The sequence below is a fragment of the Bombina bombina genome, chromosome 1, assembly GCF_027579735.1.
Source record: "Bombina bombina isolate aBomBom1 chromosome 1, aBomBom1.pri, whole genome shotgun sequence".
In the NCBI taxonomy this organism is placed as follows: domain Eukaryota; kingdom Metazoa; phylum Chordata; class Amphibia; order Anura; family Bombinatoridae; genus Bombina; species Bombina bombina.
The window spans coordinates 1,344,244,447-1,344,264,067 of NC_069499.1; the positions used below are offsets into that span (position 1 = coordinate 1,344,244,447).

Genomic DNA, 19,621 nt, shown 5'->3' on the forward strand with positions numbered 1-19,621 from the left:
AAACATCAGCCAGTAAAGAAAAGAACAAAAGTGATAGATTAGTGTTTGTTTCTGAGTTTAATAATCAGAGTGAGAGAGTCTTAAAGATTCTAAAGTGACATTGGTATTTTTTGAAAGATAGGAGAGCACCATCCTTAAGAGATAAACTTAACAGATATATTTTCTAGTAAGTCTTACAAAGGCAATTATATTACAGTTGTAAAATAAAGATTGCTATCCATGTCTGAATTGTTCTAATTGTGGAAATATGAGCAAAGGTTGTTTTTTTTTACACATTCAAGTACAGGTCAGAAGTTTCATATAAATGTGTATTACAAATGTAATACAGACTTTGTCATTTATATGATTAAATGTCCCTGTGATAGGGCTTTTGTTGGAGAAAGAGTAGAGTATGTGATCGTATGATAGTCATATATTAGGAATAAAGACAGTGAAGATGCAGTGGTATTTTATTGTTTTGCAAGCAGGGCATACAATTTCAAGCTATGTTTTCAGATTATTGAACATGTAAAAAAAACCTAGACATTTATGTGACAGAGAATGTCTTTTAAAGAAAAGAGAGGCTTTTTGGATTTTCAAGTTAGGGACATTATAACCAAGAGGTCTCAATGAGGAGATGGATTGGTCTGTATTTTTGTAGTAAGTAAATTTAGGCTGCTTTATATTCACATAGGTAGTATGTAGTAATAGTTATTGAACACTAGGTGGCAGCAGAATTTAATAGGATAACAATACATCTGGGAATAAATTGTTAATTGTTGGAATGTGGGCTATACCTAATGGGTATTTAATGTTGTATAATTCATTGTGTTTTTAGATACAACATGATTAAGGGATAGGTTCCTGAAATGTCATTGTTATGTTGTTATTTGGCAATGGGTAAATAAAAATTGGATAACATTTTTAGAACTGTGCTGCTGTTTAAAGATTTTTTTTTTTTAAATATATATTTTTATTGAGATTCAGAGAAAGTAGACATAATACATACATTTGAAAAATTTACATATGGACATTTCAAACAACCAGGAAAACAAATCGTGGTGAACATAGTACGAAACATTTTGTAAATGCACACAGTGAACCTCAAAGTTTTCAGATTTTTTTGCATAATATCTAACAAACTCATTCTTTACCATAAAGTATGATAACCATCAATTACATTTGTATAGAATGAGTGGATATAGAAAAGTGTTCAATTTTAAAGGGGAAGGGGACTATTAGAAGGAAGAAGCCTTATGTAATGTCTAATTGGGGATAGCCAATGGTGTATAGATAAATATAGGGATATATATCATTTATTGACGGCAGGTAGTAAACAAAACTGGTAGCAAATGTGTCTGTTAGAAGGGCTATATGAAGGTGGCTGGATAAAGCGCAAAACTTTTTTTTTAGATTTTAGGTGTTAGCGAGCACCTACAGCGTTAGGGTGCTAAATCACCTTTTTTGAATTTTGACCCTTTTATCCCTGCTAATGCAAGACATTTGTTGCACTGTCTAGAGTTATTGCTGTCAAATCAAGGATTTGAACATTAAAATGCAATATAAAAGTTATACTTGAATTTAAAACCATTAGAGATTATGTCTCCCAACATTTGTCTGTCTGGCCAAACAATAACCACAGCGGGTTTCAGAGCCACGCCCCTTCCTCAGGTGACAGATTTAAAATCAGACCCTTTGTATATATTTTTTTTTTACCTCTCTTCCCTTGAGGTAGTTTTGGGTCACTGAAGTGTATTTTTGTATTTATAGTAGGTAATATCTATGACATGCACTTAGCAACCAGGAAAGTGCCTGTACATATTGGGTTGTCTTATAACTAACCTCATACTAACCTATAGCTAAATACTGAGTGATTTCCACAACTTTATATGAGTTTTTTTCTTTTGGGGGGGGACGGGACAATAACTGCACAGTATGTAGAATCAAGTTAATATAAACAAGCAGGTAAATATAGTCAAACATAGTCAGACTAAAACATTTAGGGAGGAGATTAGCATGTACCAAGCTACTTACTGTATTAAAGTACAAGCCCTACACATATACATAAGAGACAAAATTGTCCTAGAGCAGGGGGGGGGGGGGGCAAATTACAGCCGCCTGGAAGTTTTGTTTTTATATATCTAAGCATAAGCTTCCACTTGTATCACTGTTATGATGCCAATGAGCCACCATTTTTAAAATGAATGCAACGTGTGTAACAAGCAATTCTCTTCCACTGCATATATTACAACTGATATAGGAGAGTCTGTGTGAGACAAAGGAGTAGGGTGTTTGCTGCTGCACCATCATTTGGAAACATCCCCCCTTTTTTTTTGGAGGTTACTATTTTGTTTCCTTTAACTGCTGTCTCTTGGCCTGAGCAGTTCTGAGACTCCATCATGAACTGTTGCCTTTTGCCTATCGTGGGCTTTGCACTCACGGTCATGGCACCTGGGACCCTTGGACTCCCCCTGGTGGAACGAGGATACCAACTGTTTCCTGTATCACCACTGGGTCTACCGGACGACTATTTGGTTCCGGACTGCCTTTACTGCACATTAGTGCTTCTCACCACGTGAGTAGGATTCCTATTATCTACCAATACTCTCTGTGTTACAGTCTGATTTGCACCATGTGGCGCCCTCTATCTTCTCCTTTCTTGATATCATTATATTTCAGGAGTTTTATTAATTTTTATATTTTTTTTATTATTATTTATTTTTGCCTTTCCAGAATCCCCATGATAACAGCTGCTGTTCTAAAAAATGCTTTAAGAAAAAAATTATCCAAAAATGTTTGATTCAGCCATTACTGAATTTAATACAGATTCTGAGGGAATATTATTTGGAGACTCATTTTTAAAGACTTAAATCAATATATAAATAAGTTTACCACCTAAAATAAAGTTTACAGTTTTGTTTAAGGGCAGTATGTTTGAGCTGCAATCCAGAGCTCCAATTCCTACTAATCTGTCAATTATCAGAAGATATTTACATTATCTTTGACAGAAATATTATTTTTATAGTTATCTCACTCTATGGGGAGGGGAACTGCTTTAGGTATTATTTGCTGTTTTGATGACTTACGAGCTGAGGTTCGGATAATTTGGGCCTAAAGCTGCAGATTTATGCAAGGCTACAACTCCCCCTCCAGAAACCTGGGTCACTCGGCCACAACTGAACTGTAGATCGCTAGATCTATATTCTACAACTTCTAACCATAACATTGTTTCCTCTCTCTGTGAATAAAGTCTCCCAGTAATAACCCCATCATCAGTAAAAATGCGGGGTGAAGCTTTACCGAGCAGATCTGATGAGCTATTTATAAGATTGGAGAATCTCCTGCTCTCCCTGATTAAGATCACTAGTTGATTATGAACTGATTCAATCTGACCCAGCAAACATTGACTCAAATATATTTGCAGAAGCAAAGCTTTATTATACCATCGAAGGGTCCCAGAATCTGGATCAGCCACGTGCTATATACAGAGGACCTCTGCAAGAGACAACTAATGTGGATAACAAGCAGGATATGCAATATAAAACAAAATTTATGCTTACCTGATAAATGTCTTTCTTTCTGGACATGTAGAGTCCACAACGTCATTCCAATTACTAGTGGGATATTCAACTCCTGGCCAGCAGGAGGAGGCAAAGAGCATCCCAGCAACGCTGTTAAGTGTAACTGCCCTACCCATAACCCCCAGTCATTCAGCTGGAAAACATGGGAAAGGAAGAGGCACAAGGGTGAAAAAGGTGCCTGAGGTTTACTCAAAAAAACTGCTGAATTATAATTTTTTTAAAAAGCGGATTGTGGACTCTTCATGCCCGGAAAGAAAGAAACTTATCAGGTAAGCATACATTTTGTTTTCTTTCCTATGACATGGAGAGTCCACAACGTCATTCCAATTACTAGTGGGAGCCAATACCTAAGCTAGAGGACACGGAATGAACAGGGAGGGAGAAAAAAGGCAGGAGAACCTAAATAGAAGGCACCACCACTTGAAGAACCTTTCTCCCAATAGAAGCCTCAGCCAAGGCAAAAGTATCAAATTTGTAGAATTTTGAAAAAGTATGCAGAGAGGACCATGTAGCCGCCTTGCAAATCTGTTCCACAGAAGCTTCATTTTTGAAAGCCCAAGAAGAGGAGACAGCCCTAGTGGAATGAGCCATAATTCTCTCAGGAGGCTGCTGGCCAGCAGTCTCATAAGCCAAACGAATCAAACTTCTCAACCAAAGAGACAGAGAAGTAGAAGTGGCCTTCTGACACTTACAATTTTATGGTTAGAATCTTTAGTAGCTTGTAAGTAAAATTTTAGAGCCTGAACAACATCCATGTTATGCAAAAGATGAATAACAATTTCCTGATTAATATTTCGATCCGATACTACCTTCGGGAGAAATCCCAATTTAGTACGTAGGACCGCCTTATCAGCATGAAAAATAAGGTAGGGGGAATCACACTGCAGAGCAGAAAGCTCAGACACTCTGCGAGTGGAAGGGATGGCAACAAGAAACAAAACTTTCCACGATAACAATTTTATGTCAACAACATGCATAGGCTCAAACGGAGCCTGCTGTAAAACTTTAGGAACTAAATTAAGGCTCCATGGAGGAGCAACAGGTTTAAACACAGGCCAGTATCTAACCAGGGCCTGTACCAATGCTTGAACATGTGGTAGATCTGCCAGACGTTTGTGCAAGAGGATAGATAACGCTGAAATCTGACCCTTTAGAGAACTGACTGATAAACCCTTATCCAGTCCATCCTGAAGAAAAGACAATATCCAGAGGAATCCTCACCCGACTCCAGGATAACCCCTTATATTCGCACCAATAAAGATATTTACGCCATATCTTATGGTAAATCTTGCGAGTAACCGGTTTTCGAGCCTGAATAATAGTGTCAATGACTGCTTCAGAAAACTAACGTCTAGACAGAACTAGGCGTTCAATCTCCATGCAGTCAGCAATAGCGCCCCCAGAATCTTTGTGAATACTCTGGGAGCCGTGGCTAGACCAAATGGAAGAGCAACAAATTGGAAGTGCTTGTCCAGAAATGCAAACCTCAGATACTGATGATGTTCCCTGTGAATGGGAACATGAAGGTATGCGTCCTTTAGGTAGATGGAAATCATAAACTGACCTTCCTGTACCAAAGGAAGAATGGAACAAAGACGGAACCCTGAAGAATTTGTTGAGACACTTGAGGTCTAGAATGGAGCGAAAAGTTCCCTCCTTTTTGGGAACCACAAATAGATTTGAATAGAATCCTAGACCCTGTTCTGCTAGAGGGATAGGAACAATAACTCACAGAGAAAATAGGTATTTTACACAGATTAAGAAGGCCTCCTTCTTTATTTGGTTTGAGGACAGTCTTGACAGGAGAAATCTGCCCCTTGGAGGGCAAGACTTGAATCCCATCCTGTAACCCTGGGTTATTATGTCCACCATACAAGGGTCTGGGACATCGCGTATCCAGGTGTGATGAAAAAGAGAAAGCCTGCCCCCCACCAGATCCACACTGGGATCGGGGGCGGAACCTTCATGCTGATTTAGAGTCAGCAGAAGGTTTCTTGTTTTGTTTTCCCTTGTTCCAGGGCTGGTTGATTTCCAAGAAGATCTGGGTTGATCTGGTTTGGAAAAGGAAGAGGAAGAGGAGGACTTTGGTCCCTTAAAGTTATGAAAAGAACGAAAATTATAGGTCTGACGACCTCTTGGTCTATTTCTCTTGTCTTGAGGTAGGAAAGATCCCTTTCCACCTGTAATCTCTTAAATAATCTCTTCTAGACCAGGTCCAAACAAAGTATTTTCCTTATAGGGTACAGCCAAAAGCTTGGCCTTAGAAGAAACATCGGCAGACCAAGATTTTAACCACAGAGCCCTGCAGGCTAGTACCGTGAATCTAGACATCTTAGCTCCCAGACAAATTATCTGCATATTGCGCACAGATAACAGTATTGGCTAATTTGAGCTCATGCTACGGAGTAAAAAGATCCCACTAGTAAAAAATAAAAAAATTATTTACCAAATTTATTATTCAGTGTGTATAATACCAAATAATTATTCATGGTACATAAAATGAAAATAAACATAAAATACGTTATAGAACAAAACCTCAGATTGCCTGATTCTCCTACCAGCCAGAGAGACACCCCACTAGTAAGAGGAAAAAACAAAACTCCTTGTAGAGATTTCCATAGAAGAGGACTAAAAGCAGGCATAAGAAAAAACTTCTAACTGTAGATATACCTTTTTTTCAATATACCTTCCCTATATCATCTGCAGCTCTGAAGCACAAGATATCAATTGTCTACAACTGCTCCGCTCCGTGAAACTGGAAGTGCGGATCACGTGATTGGGACCGATATTAACTGCGCAGATATTCTTAACAGAGAATAAAGTGCGTGAAAATGCCGGAAGTTAAAAAAACGTCTTTCCGTATTAATCAACTAAGACTTTCCCTTGTATATTAGGCAAACGTCTAGAAATATAAAAGCCCTCAAGCTATTAAATAAAATAAACTTCCCATTAAACATAATGAGAGAAAAGGTTAAAAAATAAAGTGTATCCTTAATTTTAACCTCCTACATCCCTTAGCCAAGGTGTCCTCGTCATATTTAAAAGTGCTATATTTGATTAAGAGAAATATTGTGTACCCAATATGAATCCTTAAACTATAAGGCTAATTAAGTTCCCAAAAGGATCTGTTTTAAAATAAGGAATAACCCCTTAAACGCTGGAGTCCTTCTGTACCTAGAAGGCAAAAGCACTAAACTTAGATCCAATTGCATGATAGATGCTGATCCTTAGGTGTGGCAGGCGCTTCACTCCCTGTCATAGACCTGTAAGAAAAGAAAGAACAGAGTAACTAACTCTGACTTTCTACAAAGGGGTAGCAAAGTGTTAAAGTAAAGCAAAGACTTCCTCGCCGCCTTTTAACTGCTAAAAGCCACCACTATTCTTACTCAAGAGATTGACGTGGACACAGCTAGACCCCAATCCTTGCTTGCAGGGCAAAGTACCCATAAAAGATTACATTCTTCAGACACCAACTTCACACAACCTCCATTGACAAAGGCAAAAAGAATGACTGGGGGTTATGGGTAGAACAGTTACACTTAACAGCTTTGCTGGGTGCTCTTTGCCTCCTCCTGCTGGCCAGGAGTTAAATATCCCACTAGTAATTGGAATGACGTTGTGGACTCTCCATGTCATAGGAAAGAAATAAGAATTTTACCAGACAGTGTCTGATCCCTCAGCCATATACCCAATCCTTGAAACTACTTTTGCAAGTAGGAGAGGAATCACTACTGCTATCCAACCACCATTAGGTTCAGGAATCACTGATTCATCACAGCTATTAGAGGTGGTAAGAGGAGTCTCAACACAGATATCTAAAATCTTTGCTATGGAAGAGGACTCACCAACTAATCTCAAATAATTCTTACAAGTTGGGCTCTTGCTAATCCTGATATGCAGGTCAGTGTAACAGATTAGGTTGTGGTCATATTTATAGCCCACTGTTGAAACAACCCTGTTTATTCTTGACTGCAATACTAGAAAGTCCTTCTAAACTCTCTACAGGGACAGTGATTATGTTACCAAGTTCTCCATCGTTAGGTGACACATATGGATCTTTTCAACATACCTTCCCTATATCATCTGCAGCTCGCATGGGTTAAATAGACCCCCAAACACTGTCTGGAGCAGGCTAATGACTGCTTGATATCCTTAATTGCTTGTTTCTATCTAAGATTATTTTTTTACTGTTAAAACCTGTTGATAATACCTAGGTATCCAACTGTAGGGGGCGCTATTCACATATATTAGTTAGTTAACAACATTTGATGTGCAACAAAACAATAATAAATCTCAAACCATACACTTAGTGGAAATAACTTAGCTGGATTCTTTGCCTCAGCTATGTAACATGTACTGATACTCAATATAGTCCTGAAATCTTTAAGAAATTGTTTTGGTAAAGTCCAGGAATGGTTGGTAGTATGATATTCACACTTGATAGAAGGCTTGATGGGCAGCTCCTCTTATAGCCTGAGGAAACAGCCTTTGTAGCTGAGAAACTAGTTGCAACTGTTTTTAAACAATTGTTTTTATATTGGGGTGTTGTCAATTCACATCCCTTGAATTTTTAAATAAATTGTTATTTTTATGGAAGTTTAAGCCTGATTGTTTGTCCATTTGTGCCATTTATATTACATTATTGCACTAGGAGGTGCTCCCCCATCTCTTTTTTGATTTCTTGTTCAGATTCTACATTTGTTTCCATTCAAGCTCCATCATCCAATCGCTGGATCAGTGTAGCTGGGTCACTGTGATTCCCCAGCCTGCCCCAATCAGCACATAGGTGCTGCTTATTTTGTGAGTATTTTTCTTGCACAAATTCTATTTTTTGTTTATTATCTTGCAATATTGCACTAGGAGGCGCCCTCTTTTATTTGTGATTAATTTCCACAGATGTTCGGATTTTTTACTGTTAGTCTTTGAATCTTATGCAAGATTGTTTTCTATCTATAATTACTAAACTTTTACCTAAAATTATACTCATTGATAGTCTATAAATGATCTTTCAGGCTATTGAAAGCTCCCTCTTTATATGATAATCCCCATAGAGCTATATATTCTTAGCCAATTGTATTTTCTTTAAACCCATTTATAGTTTGTTTTGTATGATGCTTATCTTAATTATGTCACATATACGCTGGTGTCTTTTATGTTATACTTCTATGTTCACCAAATCTACAACAAACCAGGGGAAAGATAGGGATTTAATAAATCTAGACACACTCCTATAGGTAATCTTCACTGTAACGGGCTTTAACCTAAATTAATTTTAGTTTTCTCCTTCTCTCATATTTCTTCTACCTTGGGCTGCTCCCTATTTACATAATTTTAAAAATACTTTTAGATTTACGGAATATCTAATTTCCATATACTTTCCCCTTCTCTATATGAAGCAACCACCTACTCCCCTGAAAAGTTGATATATATCCTGCAACATCCTTTATTTGGAGTTATGCCTCACTCAACAACTTTTACTAGCCTACTACACAGTTAATATGTGCAGAAAGTTATAACTAATTTTAACTATTGCTTTTTGGTGCACAAACTTGTAGTGCTTATATTATTTTTACCTTCCTTGGGGAGACTTTCCTGAAGTTCTGTTATTGTGGTTTTGGTTTACCCATATATTCCTCATTAGTACATATAAACAAATGGTTCAGGTGTGGCCTCTATATTACTCTATTTTATTACTTTTCTGTTATATCAGAGATTAATTATATCTTCTATGAATAATTATACTGTCATTATTAGTAAAAGGTCCATGATTGGCCTTTACTTTAATAAACCCCTATGTTAGAAAACATCATGAGACAGAGGTCGAAGAGTGCCCCTATCACTGCAGTGAGATATGGGGGGGGGGATGGGGATTGCTGTCATATTGTATTTCCCATTGTGTTCTACAGATATGTTTTGTAATACACATTCAGCTAGATTACGAGTTATGCGCGCTATAGGGAAATTAACGAACGCAAGAAAAGTTGTGTTTTTTAACCCCCTATAGTGCAGCCATTACAAGTTTTTCAAAACCCGACTTGTACGTGCGATATGGTGCTTTTAAGCTCCATACCGCACAAAAAACGACCATATGAAGAGGATGCTCTGCGCCGGATGTCTTCAGGATGGACCCGCTCCGCACCACAGGGATCAAGATAGAAGATGCCGTCTGGATGAAGATTGAAGAGGCCGTCTGGATGAAGACTTGTCGCCGCTTGGATGAGGACTTCGCTGCCGGGATGAATAATGAAGAGGCTGCCTGGATGAAGATCGTTCAAACAGGACTTCAAAACCTGCAAGTGGATCTTCGGGGGTTAGTGTTAGGCTTTTTTTAAGGTTTTTTTTGGGTGGGTTTTTATTTTAGATTAGGGTTTGGGTATGTAAAAAAGCTAAATGCCCATCCAAATGACCTTTTCAGGGCAATGGGTAGCTTAGGTTTTTTTTTTAGAGTTAGGTTTTTTATTTTGGGGAGTTGGTTGGGTGGTGGGTTTTACTGTTGGGGGGTCTTTGTATTTTTTTTTTTACAGGTAAAAGAGCTGTTTAACTTAGGACAATGCCATACAAAAGGCCATTTTAAGGGCTATTGATAGTTTATTGTAGGCTAGGGTTTTTTTTTATTTTGGGTGGGCTTTTTTTATTTTGGGCTATTAGATTAGGTATAATTCTTTTTTATATTGGATAATTTCGTTTGTTATTTTTCGTAATTTAGTGTTTGTTATTTTTTGTAATTTTTTTTTTTTTTTGTAATTAGATAGTTTGTAATTTTTAGAGTAGTGTTAGGATTTTTTTAATGTGTAGTTTAGTTTTATTTAATTTAAATTAGTTTATTGCGATGTGGGGGGCTTTTGGTTTAGGGGTTAATAGTTTACTTTAGTATATTTCGTTGTGGGGGCTTTCGGTTTAGGAGTTAATAGGTTTATTAGAGTGGCGGCGGTGTAGGGCTTAATAACTTTAGTATAGTGGGGCGATGTGGGCGGACAGCAGATTAGGGGTTAATGATATTTAAATAGTGTTTGCGATGCGGGAGGGACGGCAGTTTAGAGGTTAATACGTTTATTATAGTGGCGGCGATATCGGGAGCGGCAGATTAGGGGTTAATAATATTTAAATAGCGTTTGCGATGCGGGAGGGCCTTGGTTTAGGGGTTATTAGGTAGTTTATGGGTGTTAGTGCACTTTGTAGCAGTTTAGTTATGAGTTTTATGTTACATATTTGTCGCGTAAAACTCATACCTACTGCTTTAAGATGGCGTTACGGATCTTGTCGTTTTAGGCTGTAACGCAGGTTTTTTTAGCATCAACGCAAAACTCGTAATGGCAGCGCTATGGGAATCCCATGAAAAAACGTAATTTTTACGAGTGCAGTACTGCCGTTGCGTTACAGGCTAAAAGGCTTGCGGTACAGCTATACCGACAAGACTTGTAATGGCTGTGGTGCTGTTTTAATGCTGAAAATGCCATATTTTCAGCGTTAAAATACGAACGCACAACTCAAACTAGCTGATGGTGATCCTTCTTTTGTTTTTCTTTTATGTCTGCATGCTGTTTTTTATTTCTTGCAACTTCAATAAAAATAAAAAAAAATAAAAAAGTTAAAAATATATTCTATCCTGAACATTAAACAGGGCAGGTAAAGGTACAAACTGCTTTCCCGGCTGAGCCACATACTCCTCCAGGTTTCAATTTTCACAAACCCCTCAATATAATTTCTCCCATTATGATTATCAAAGACCACCACAAGAATCCACTTCTCATTCCTTCCCAACTATATCAAGACTGTGGAATCAAAAGGGCTCACATTCTAGAGCCAGGTATTTCCTGTTTTTGCTTCTTCCCCCTTCATTTAATTGGTGGCAGGTTAGCCCAAAATTGGAATTACATAACTGCTGAATATTGAATATTTCAATAAGTAAAATGAGTTTTGATAGAATGAATTTCTCCTCCAATTCATATCCAAAACAGGCATTGTCCCTATTCCATTTTTAACAGACCTTTATTTCAGCAATCTTTTTCTAGTAAATAAAGAAAAATGGCCAATTTTGTTCTGTAATAAATCTAAGATTTCTAAATGCTTATGTTGTCTACCATCATTTCAAGGGTGGAGGGCATTCATTGCCTAAGAGAATGCCTTATAGACAACAATTAGTTTTTTCAGCTTTTTGCACGCTTTTTTGCGAAAACCTTTTACTTTCAACTTGTAATGCACATGATACCCAACGCATGCAAAACGCCTCCGTCTAGGGGAGTTAACGCACGAACGGGACCACAAACTACCATTCTATTCTGGCTGAAATTAGCAGGACATATTGAAACTTGATTAAGGTGCTGAGATTATGCTAATTATCTAGAAAACACTTTTTCTTTACCTGATATCTGGATATGTGGTCATTAAGCCAGACACTTCTAGGCAGAGTAAAGATGGATCCTTCAGGGCAAACATTTCCTGAAGAGACAATATTAGAGGGACACAAAGAGTGGATTCTTCCAAACCCTATAAGGAAAGAGAAATACATAAAAAAAAATATTGACAAACCACAAAAGCAGATGGAATAGGGAATCATTAAAAGGACATGTCAATGCAATAATAAAAATATCTCATTAATTAAAGCATTTTATTACTGCACAAATGTCTCACAAAAGGGTTAAATAAACTGACACACCAGACATACTGCTGAGCTAAATAGTGACAGTGTATTCCAAATCCTGACTGGGACTTCAACAGTGTTTAACTCATTTGTAAATTTCTTTGCACAGAGAAGAAACTCTTCAAGAGATAGCTCCCAGCTCAATGAGAGAGGAATGATAGATAATGAAGGAGCGTCCAAATTTTCTAGATGGGCCACTTTTTTAGTTTTGTTTTACTTGGAGTGAGGGACTGGGAATAAATAAAAGTCTCTCTCTCTCTCTATATATATATATATATATATATATATATATATATATATATATATATATATATACAGGGAGTGCAGAATTATTAGGCAAATTAGTATTTTGACCACATCATCCTCTTTATGCATGTTGTCTTACTCCAAGCTGTATAGGCTCGAAAGCCTACTACCAATTAAGCATATTAGGTGATGTGCATCTCTGTAATGAGAAGGGGTGTGGTCTAATGACATCAACACCCTATATCAGGTGTGCATAATTATTAGGCAACTTCCTTTCCTTTGGCAAAATGGGTCAAAAGAAGGACTTGACAGGCTCAGAAAAGTCAAAAATAGTGAGATATCTTGCAGAGGGATGCAGCACTCTTAAAATTGCAAAGCTTCTGAAGCGTGATCATCGAACAATCAAGCGTTTAATTCAAAATAGTCAACAGGGTCGCAAGAAGCGTGTGGAAAAACCAAGGCGCAAAATAACTGCCCATGAACTGAGAAAAGTCAAGCATGCAGCTGCCAAGATGCCACTTGCCACCAGTTTGGCCATATTTCAGAGCTGCAACATCACTGGAGTGCCCAAAAGCACAAGGTGTGCAATACTCAGAGACATGGCCAAGGTAAGAAAGGCTGAAAGACGACCACCACTGAACAAGACACACAAGCTGAAACGTCAAGACTGGGCCAAGAAATATCTCAAGACTGATTTTTCTAAGGTTTTATGGACTGATGAAATGAGAGTGAGTCTTGATGGGCCAGATGGATGGGCCCGTGGCTGGATTGGTAAAGGGCAGAGAGCTCCAGTCCGACTCAGACGCCAGCAAGGTGGAGGTGGAGTACTGGTTTGGGCTGGTATCATCAAAGATGAGCTTGTGGGGCCTTTTTGGGTTGAGGATGGAGTCAAGCTCAACTCCCAGTCCTACTGCCAGTTTCTGGAAGACAACTTCTTCAAGCAGTGGTACAGGAAGAAGTCTGCATCCTTCAAGAAAAACATGATTTTCATGGAGGACAATGCTCCATCACATGCGTCCAAGTACTCCACAGCATGGCTGGCAAGAAAGGGTATAAAAGAAGAAAATCTAATGACATGGCCTCCTTGTTCACCTGATCTGAACCCCATTGAGAACCTGTGGTCCATCATCAAATGTGAGATTTACAAGGAGGGAAAACAGTACACCTCTCTGAACAGTGTCTGGGAGGCTGTGGTTGCTGCTGCACGCAATGTTGATGGTGAACAGATCAAAACACTGACAGAATCCATGGATGGCAGGCTTTTGAGTGTCCTTGCAAAGAAAGGTGGCTATATTGGTCACTGATTTGTTTTTGTTTTGTTTTTGAATGTCAGAAATGTATATTTGTGAATGTTGAGATATTATATTGGTTTCACTGGTAAAAATAAATAATTGAAATGGGTATATATTTGTTTTTTGTTAAGTTGCCTAATAATCATGCACAGTAATAGTCACCTGCACACACAGATATCCCCCTAAAATAGCTAAAACTAAAAACAAACTAAAAACTACTTCCAAAAATATTCAGCTTTGATATTAATGAGTTTTTTGGGTTCATTGAGAACATGGTTGTTGTTCAATAATAAAATTAATCCTCAAAAATACAACTTGCCTAATAATTCTGCACTCCCTGTATATATATATATATATATATATATATATATATATATATATATATATATATATATACCCATTGTTTGTGTGTTTATGGTTTCTAGTGATCTGTAAGGTGTAATGTTTGTTTAACCTTTTAGTGCTGTTATTCTTTTCTATTCCGTCATAATTACACTGGGCTTTAGAGCCGTTATGACGGAATAGAAAGTCATAGCCAACGGCTCTCCTGAAGACTTCTGGATTTGATCGAGGTCTGGAGGGCGTTCCTAGGGTTGTAGGGACGTCCCCTAGACGCGATCCAATAATTGAAATTTTGCGATCGTGTGCACGATCGCGTGGTTTCAATATGTCTACATCGGAACAGTTGTTCCGATGTAGACACTTTAGCCCTGGCAGGAAAGGGTTAAATATAATTTAAAGGGTCATGTCATCAGTGTAAGTAACTAACACTGTTCTTGCAATGGGAAAATTAAATAAGCTGCAGTTTTAGTGAAACCACCATTCTGCTGACTTTGACACTTTCTGTCCTAGTCTGAAGAGTTACAGGGACATATAAGTCAAACATCAATGCCTCACACACAAACCCCTATGAGTGCAACATTATAGAGTGTCTTTAAAATATCCATTCTTAGTTTTGGCATTTTTAAAATGAAGTCTGTTTATGCACCCTGTAGCCATTCCTAGCTGCTGCAGTGCTTTCTTTCTTCATGCTGTGGGCAATACAGCCAGTGAGGTGCAATATCTCTTTAAGGTTTCTCATAATGGTATCTCCCATTATATTTACATCCTAGTGAGAGCAGACTGTTTGTGACATTTCTTTCCTAGTGTCACTCACATTCTCTTCCTTACCATTCTAGTGAGTGTAACTCTAAGCCCTTCTGCATCTCTGGACATCCTTTCTGTCATCTGAATTCTCTCCCCAGAGCTTTTACACACCATCTTGTTGTGCATAAACCCCTTGACATATTCAATGACCAGCATCCTCTCCATCTGTATTATCAGGAACTAAAGATTAAGAGAAGAAATAGATATGTAACATTATAATGTTTCAAAGATATCCTGCCTTAGCTCATAGATTTCTAAGATTTAACAAGCATGTTACAGCCTATCCCTCTCTGCAACTCTTATTTTCTTCTAGCACACAAACTGAATAATGCTTAATACTCCAATACCCTTTATCCTTGCACTTGCAGTGAGTGTTGTTGTTATAGTGCAAAGCACTGATTCACACACAATCATACATATACCATAACTGATAACAAAGAATTAGCCACTAAGAAAACCCTCTTGAAATCACATGATCATATGATATTAAATGAATGTATTGAATGGTGTTGCCAAATATCTACTCATCTAGATAGAGAACACCTACAAATATGCAGCTATAATGTACATACCATATTATGTCATCATACGTATCCTCACCTGACACATTGGAGCTTTTGCTTGTGACAGATATTGGCTGAAATTGTCAACTTTCTCACAGATCCTGTGCATGATATCTGATCCTGAAAGCCAAGGACGAGATGGAATCTGTAGGAATAGGGGCTGAAAAGCAATGAAGTGTAAGAATGCTATAAATGACAACACTTTAGAAATACACTGCACTGGAGAAACATAAACATACTACTATTACACTGGACTGGAGACAGATCACACAAGCACATAGACTCATTGCAAACAAACAGCTCTTCCCCCAAGGTTGGCATAAACACTGCTCTGTATATAGTCTTAAATTACCTTCAGATGGTTTGAAGTTTATGCCATAGAAGAAAAAGCCGCTTGTTTCCTTTTTTTTTAACATCTTTATTTATTCATCCAAAAGCATGTACACAAAGGTATTAAACTTGCATTGCTGTGCCTCGCAGGGCAAGTATGCAGGAAAAAGTAAATTTCTTATTATACTAATACAAATCCTGTTCGGTATAATGTTCATTCCTATGAGAACAGTTCTAGTCTCTTTGCCCCCCATTGTGTTCAAGATTGACTCTATAACAATGCTGCTAGACTATTAACTTTTTCTTTATAATAAATACAATTACCATAACATAAACTAACCAGTCTAAGTTGGCCTAGGTCAGAAAACTTGATCCATTGGTTAAGAGTATAGCTTTTGAATCATATCGTTCATTGAATGTCTGGTTAAAGTCTCATTGGTGATAAGTAGTGAATTAGCCAGTAGAAGCTATGCAGCAGGTTTGTCTTCTATAACCGTTGTAAAGTTCTGAGCTCAGAATAACAAGTAAGTCCCTAGCAGCAATTATAACATCTCTGGGCTATATCTCTCTTTACAGCGTTCTGTGTGACTTGAACTCAAAACATTAAAGCTCTGTTGCTTCTTCTCGACCTAATGGAAAGATCTATCTGTTGTCTCTGGTGTTTCCTGTAGGGTCATTGTATCCCGGGCATATGAAGAATGTCTGGGTTATGATGTGAGCATTTGGGGCATAGTCCTGAGGTATCTAGTTTCCATTTATGGATGGCTTTGGGTGTAATATATGCATTGTGTAGGATTTTTAAGTGTGATTCTCATATTGGTAGCTAGGGTTGCTTATCTGCATTTCTCTAGGCTTTTTATAAGCTGTTGTTCAGTTATCTCATAGTTTAGGAGTTTAGTCCATTTTGCTTTTAAATGTTGTAGGGTCAGTTTGTTTGACTGTGTCTGTAAGCATCGGTATGTATGAGAGATGGACGTCACCCCACCTTTAGCTAATGAAATCTTTGTAGGCATCATTAGGGAGGTCTGGCATATTACCAGATTGCAAAATTTCCATGACTTACACCTAGATTACGAGTTTTGTGCTAAACAGGGTGCGAAACTAACGCCAAAATGTTGCGTTATTTCACTCTCCATAGCGCTGCCATTACGAGTTACTGAAAAGCCTCCTTGTGCGTGTGATATGGTGGCGTTAAGCTCCATACTGCACAAAATCCAAGGGCTGCTTTGATGTGCTCGTGCACGCTTTTCCCCATAGATATCAATGGGGAGAGAGTGTTAGAAAAAAACACCTGAAGAGCGGAATGAAAAATCACCGTAACTCGACCCCATTGATGTCTATGGGGAAAATAAGTTATGTTTAAACCTAACACCCTAACATAAATCCATAAATCTAAACACCCCTAATCTGCTGCCCCCGACATCGCCAACACTAATAAAAATTATTAACCCCTATTCCGCCGCTCCCCGACATCGCTGACACTAATAAAAGTTATTAACCCCTAATCTGCCACTCCCCGATATCGCTGACACTATAATAAAGCTATTAACCCCTAAACCTCTGGCCTCCTACATCGCCGCCACTAAATAAACCTATTAACCCCTAAACCTCCGGCCTCCCACATTGCAAAACACTATAATAAACTATTAACCCCTAAACCTAACAACCCCCCTAACTTAAAATTAAAATCACAATATAACTATCTTAAAATAAATAAAAACTTACCTGTGAAATAAAAAATAAACCTAACATTAAACTATAAATTAACCTAACATTACTATTCTAATAAAATAAAAAAATACTACCAATTAAAAAATCTAAATGACAAATTTAAAAAAAAAAATACGAAAAAAATAAAATAAATCTAAAATTACAAAAAATAATAAACACTAAATTACAAAAAAAAAAAGCTTACAAAAAATAATAAATGTTCAAAAATAAAAACAATTATACTTATCTAATAGCCCTATAAAATTAATAAAGCCCACCCAAAATAAAAACACCCCCTAGTCTACAATAAACTACCAATAGTATCAAAATAAATTATATTTGTCCTATTTTACTATGGAATTGATAGGAATAATAGAAACACAAGTGCTGGTCAAACTTCCAAGTTATAGTTCGTGCATCCACCCAGATAGTTTTGGGGGTGGAAATCAACAAAAAACATCTCAATTTGATGACTGAGGTCTAATGCCATCAGAACAATATTTGAAATCACTCACTGAAGTGGCAAAAGAGGAAACACCAGTTTGATGAGATTCCCCTCTTGTTGGCTGAGGTAATCTGCTGTTGGTGTTCTCAGCTCAGTGTACACATATAACATCCAGTAGATACCTTTTCCTCCTGAACATTTGGATAAGAATTCAGAGAAAGATTTGTAAAGATTTGGAGATCATAGAATTCTACAATTGTCCAAAAATTATAGGATATTTAAAAGAGAAAAAAGAGTTAGTTTTTTTTTAATCAGCCTTTGTCAACAAGTGTTATCTGGCTATATTAGCTACCACTATGTCAAGATCAATAAGCTTCAATACATCTGACAATGGTCTTTCACCAAAGAACTGCTGCAATATCCAAAAGCTGGGAATGGACCACCACTGCTGCATTCAGGCTTAGGTAACTGTTCTAAATATAAGCCAACATAATCAGGAAAAGGTTGAAATTGAAATAATTACAGTTTATCGTGAAAAACTACCTATCATGAAGGCCTCAGATGCCTTCTTTCTTTGCTTTTCCTTCTCTGCTATTTACAACCCTGTATCAGAGATGTCTAAAAGAATGAGAATTATGGGACCACTGACTTTTACTATCTGCACCCGGTTCAACAGGATAAAGGGGTAATTAAACCCAAAGACAGTGAGAGAAAACAGTGTCTCCATCAAGACATAGGCTAGGTCAATCAGAGGTGACACTAGTATATCTTGAAACATGATTTTATCACATATATGACACTGGATGATAGAAATATGAAAACCATGTCTTATTTGGTATCAAACTAATCAACATGACATCACAAGGGGATTACCTATCTGTGCATATGTACTGAATATACATAGCAATATGTTATAAGTTGTTCTATAATTTCAACCAAGGTTTCAGAGTTTTTATTACCTGCCATAAAAAGGGGCTGACCTCAGAAAGAATAGTATTTAACTGTGATTTCAACACAATAATTTTGTCATTCTACATGGAAAGCTGTTCATAACAGGGTGTCTGGCCATTTTCTAATTCCATTTCCCTGGAATGCAGAAAACTATATTCTTCGGTAAAGTTATAGGTTCTGTAATTTTTTTTCTCCCTTTTATTTTTGAAAACTGTTTTGCCTTGTATTTGTATTGTTGTTAATTCTTTGCTTTTTATATAAATGCACAGTGACTCTTTTTTGTTCATAATAAATGTCCCTTCTTAAGTTTTGCCTTTGTCTAATATTTGAACCAGGTAATTGAAAGAGACTGGTATAACATATATATGGTATATATTGTGTTTTGGGATTTTTAATCGGTTAGTCTGGGTTTTCCCTTAATATTTCCCAAATAATTATCTTAGATGGTGGCAGCAGACATAGTTCAGTTTGGGTGGCATAAAGAGGGGAGTTTGGCTTTTTTCTAAGGTCTAGTACAGACTAGAGAGTGTTTGTTAACCCTTGCACCCACTGAATTAAAGGGACAGTCTAGTCAAAATTAAACTTTCATGATTCAGATAGGGAATACAATTTTAAACAACTTTCCAAACTACTTTTATCATCATATTTGCTTTGTACTCTTGGTATTCTTTGTTGAAAGTTAAACCTAGGTAGGCTCATATGCTAATATACCCTTGAAGGCCATCTCTTATCTCAGT

The 19,621-nt window shown here is 37.3% G+C and overlaps 1 protein-coding gene across 1 annotated transcript in view; it reads right to left on the reverse strand.

Moving 5' to 3' along the window:
- EXOC3L1 (exocyst complex component 3 like 1) overlaps nt 1-19,621 on the reverse strand; it is a 146,415-nt gene that overhangs the window by 23,984 nt on the left and 102,810 nt on the right. The window contains exons 10-12 of the mRNA XM_053702850.1: nt 15,486-15,608; nt 14,910-15,065; nt 11,923-12,047 (exon numbers count right to left, since the gene is read on the reverse strand). Of these exons, the coding sequence (XP_053558825.1) occupies nt 11,923-12,047; nt 14,910-15,065; nt 15,486-15,608 (404 nt within the window). The remainder of the gene's footprint in view (nt 1-11,922; nt 12,048-14,909; nt 15,066-15,485; nt 15,609-19,621) is intronic.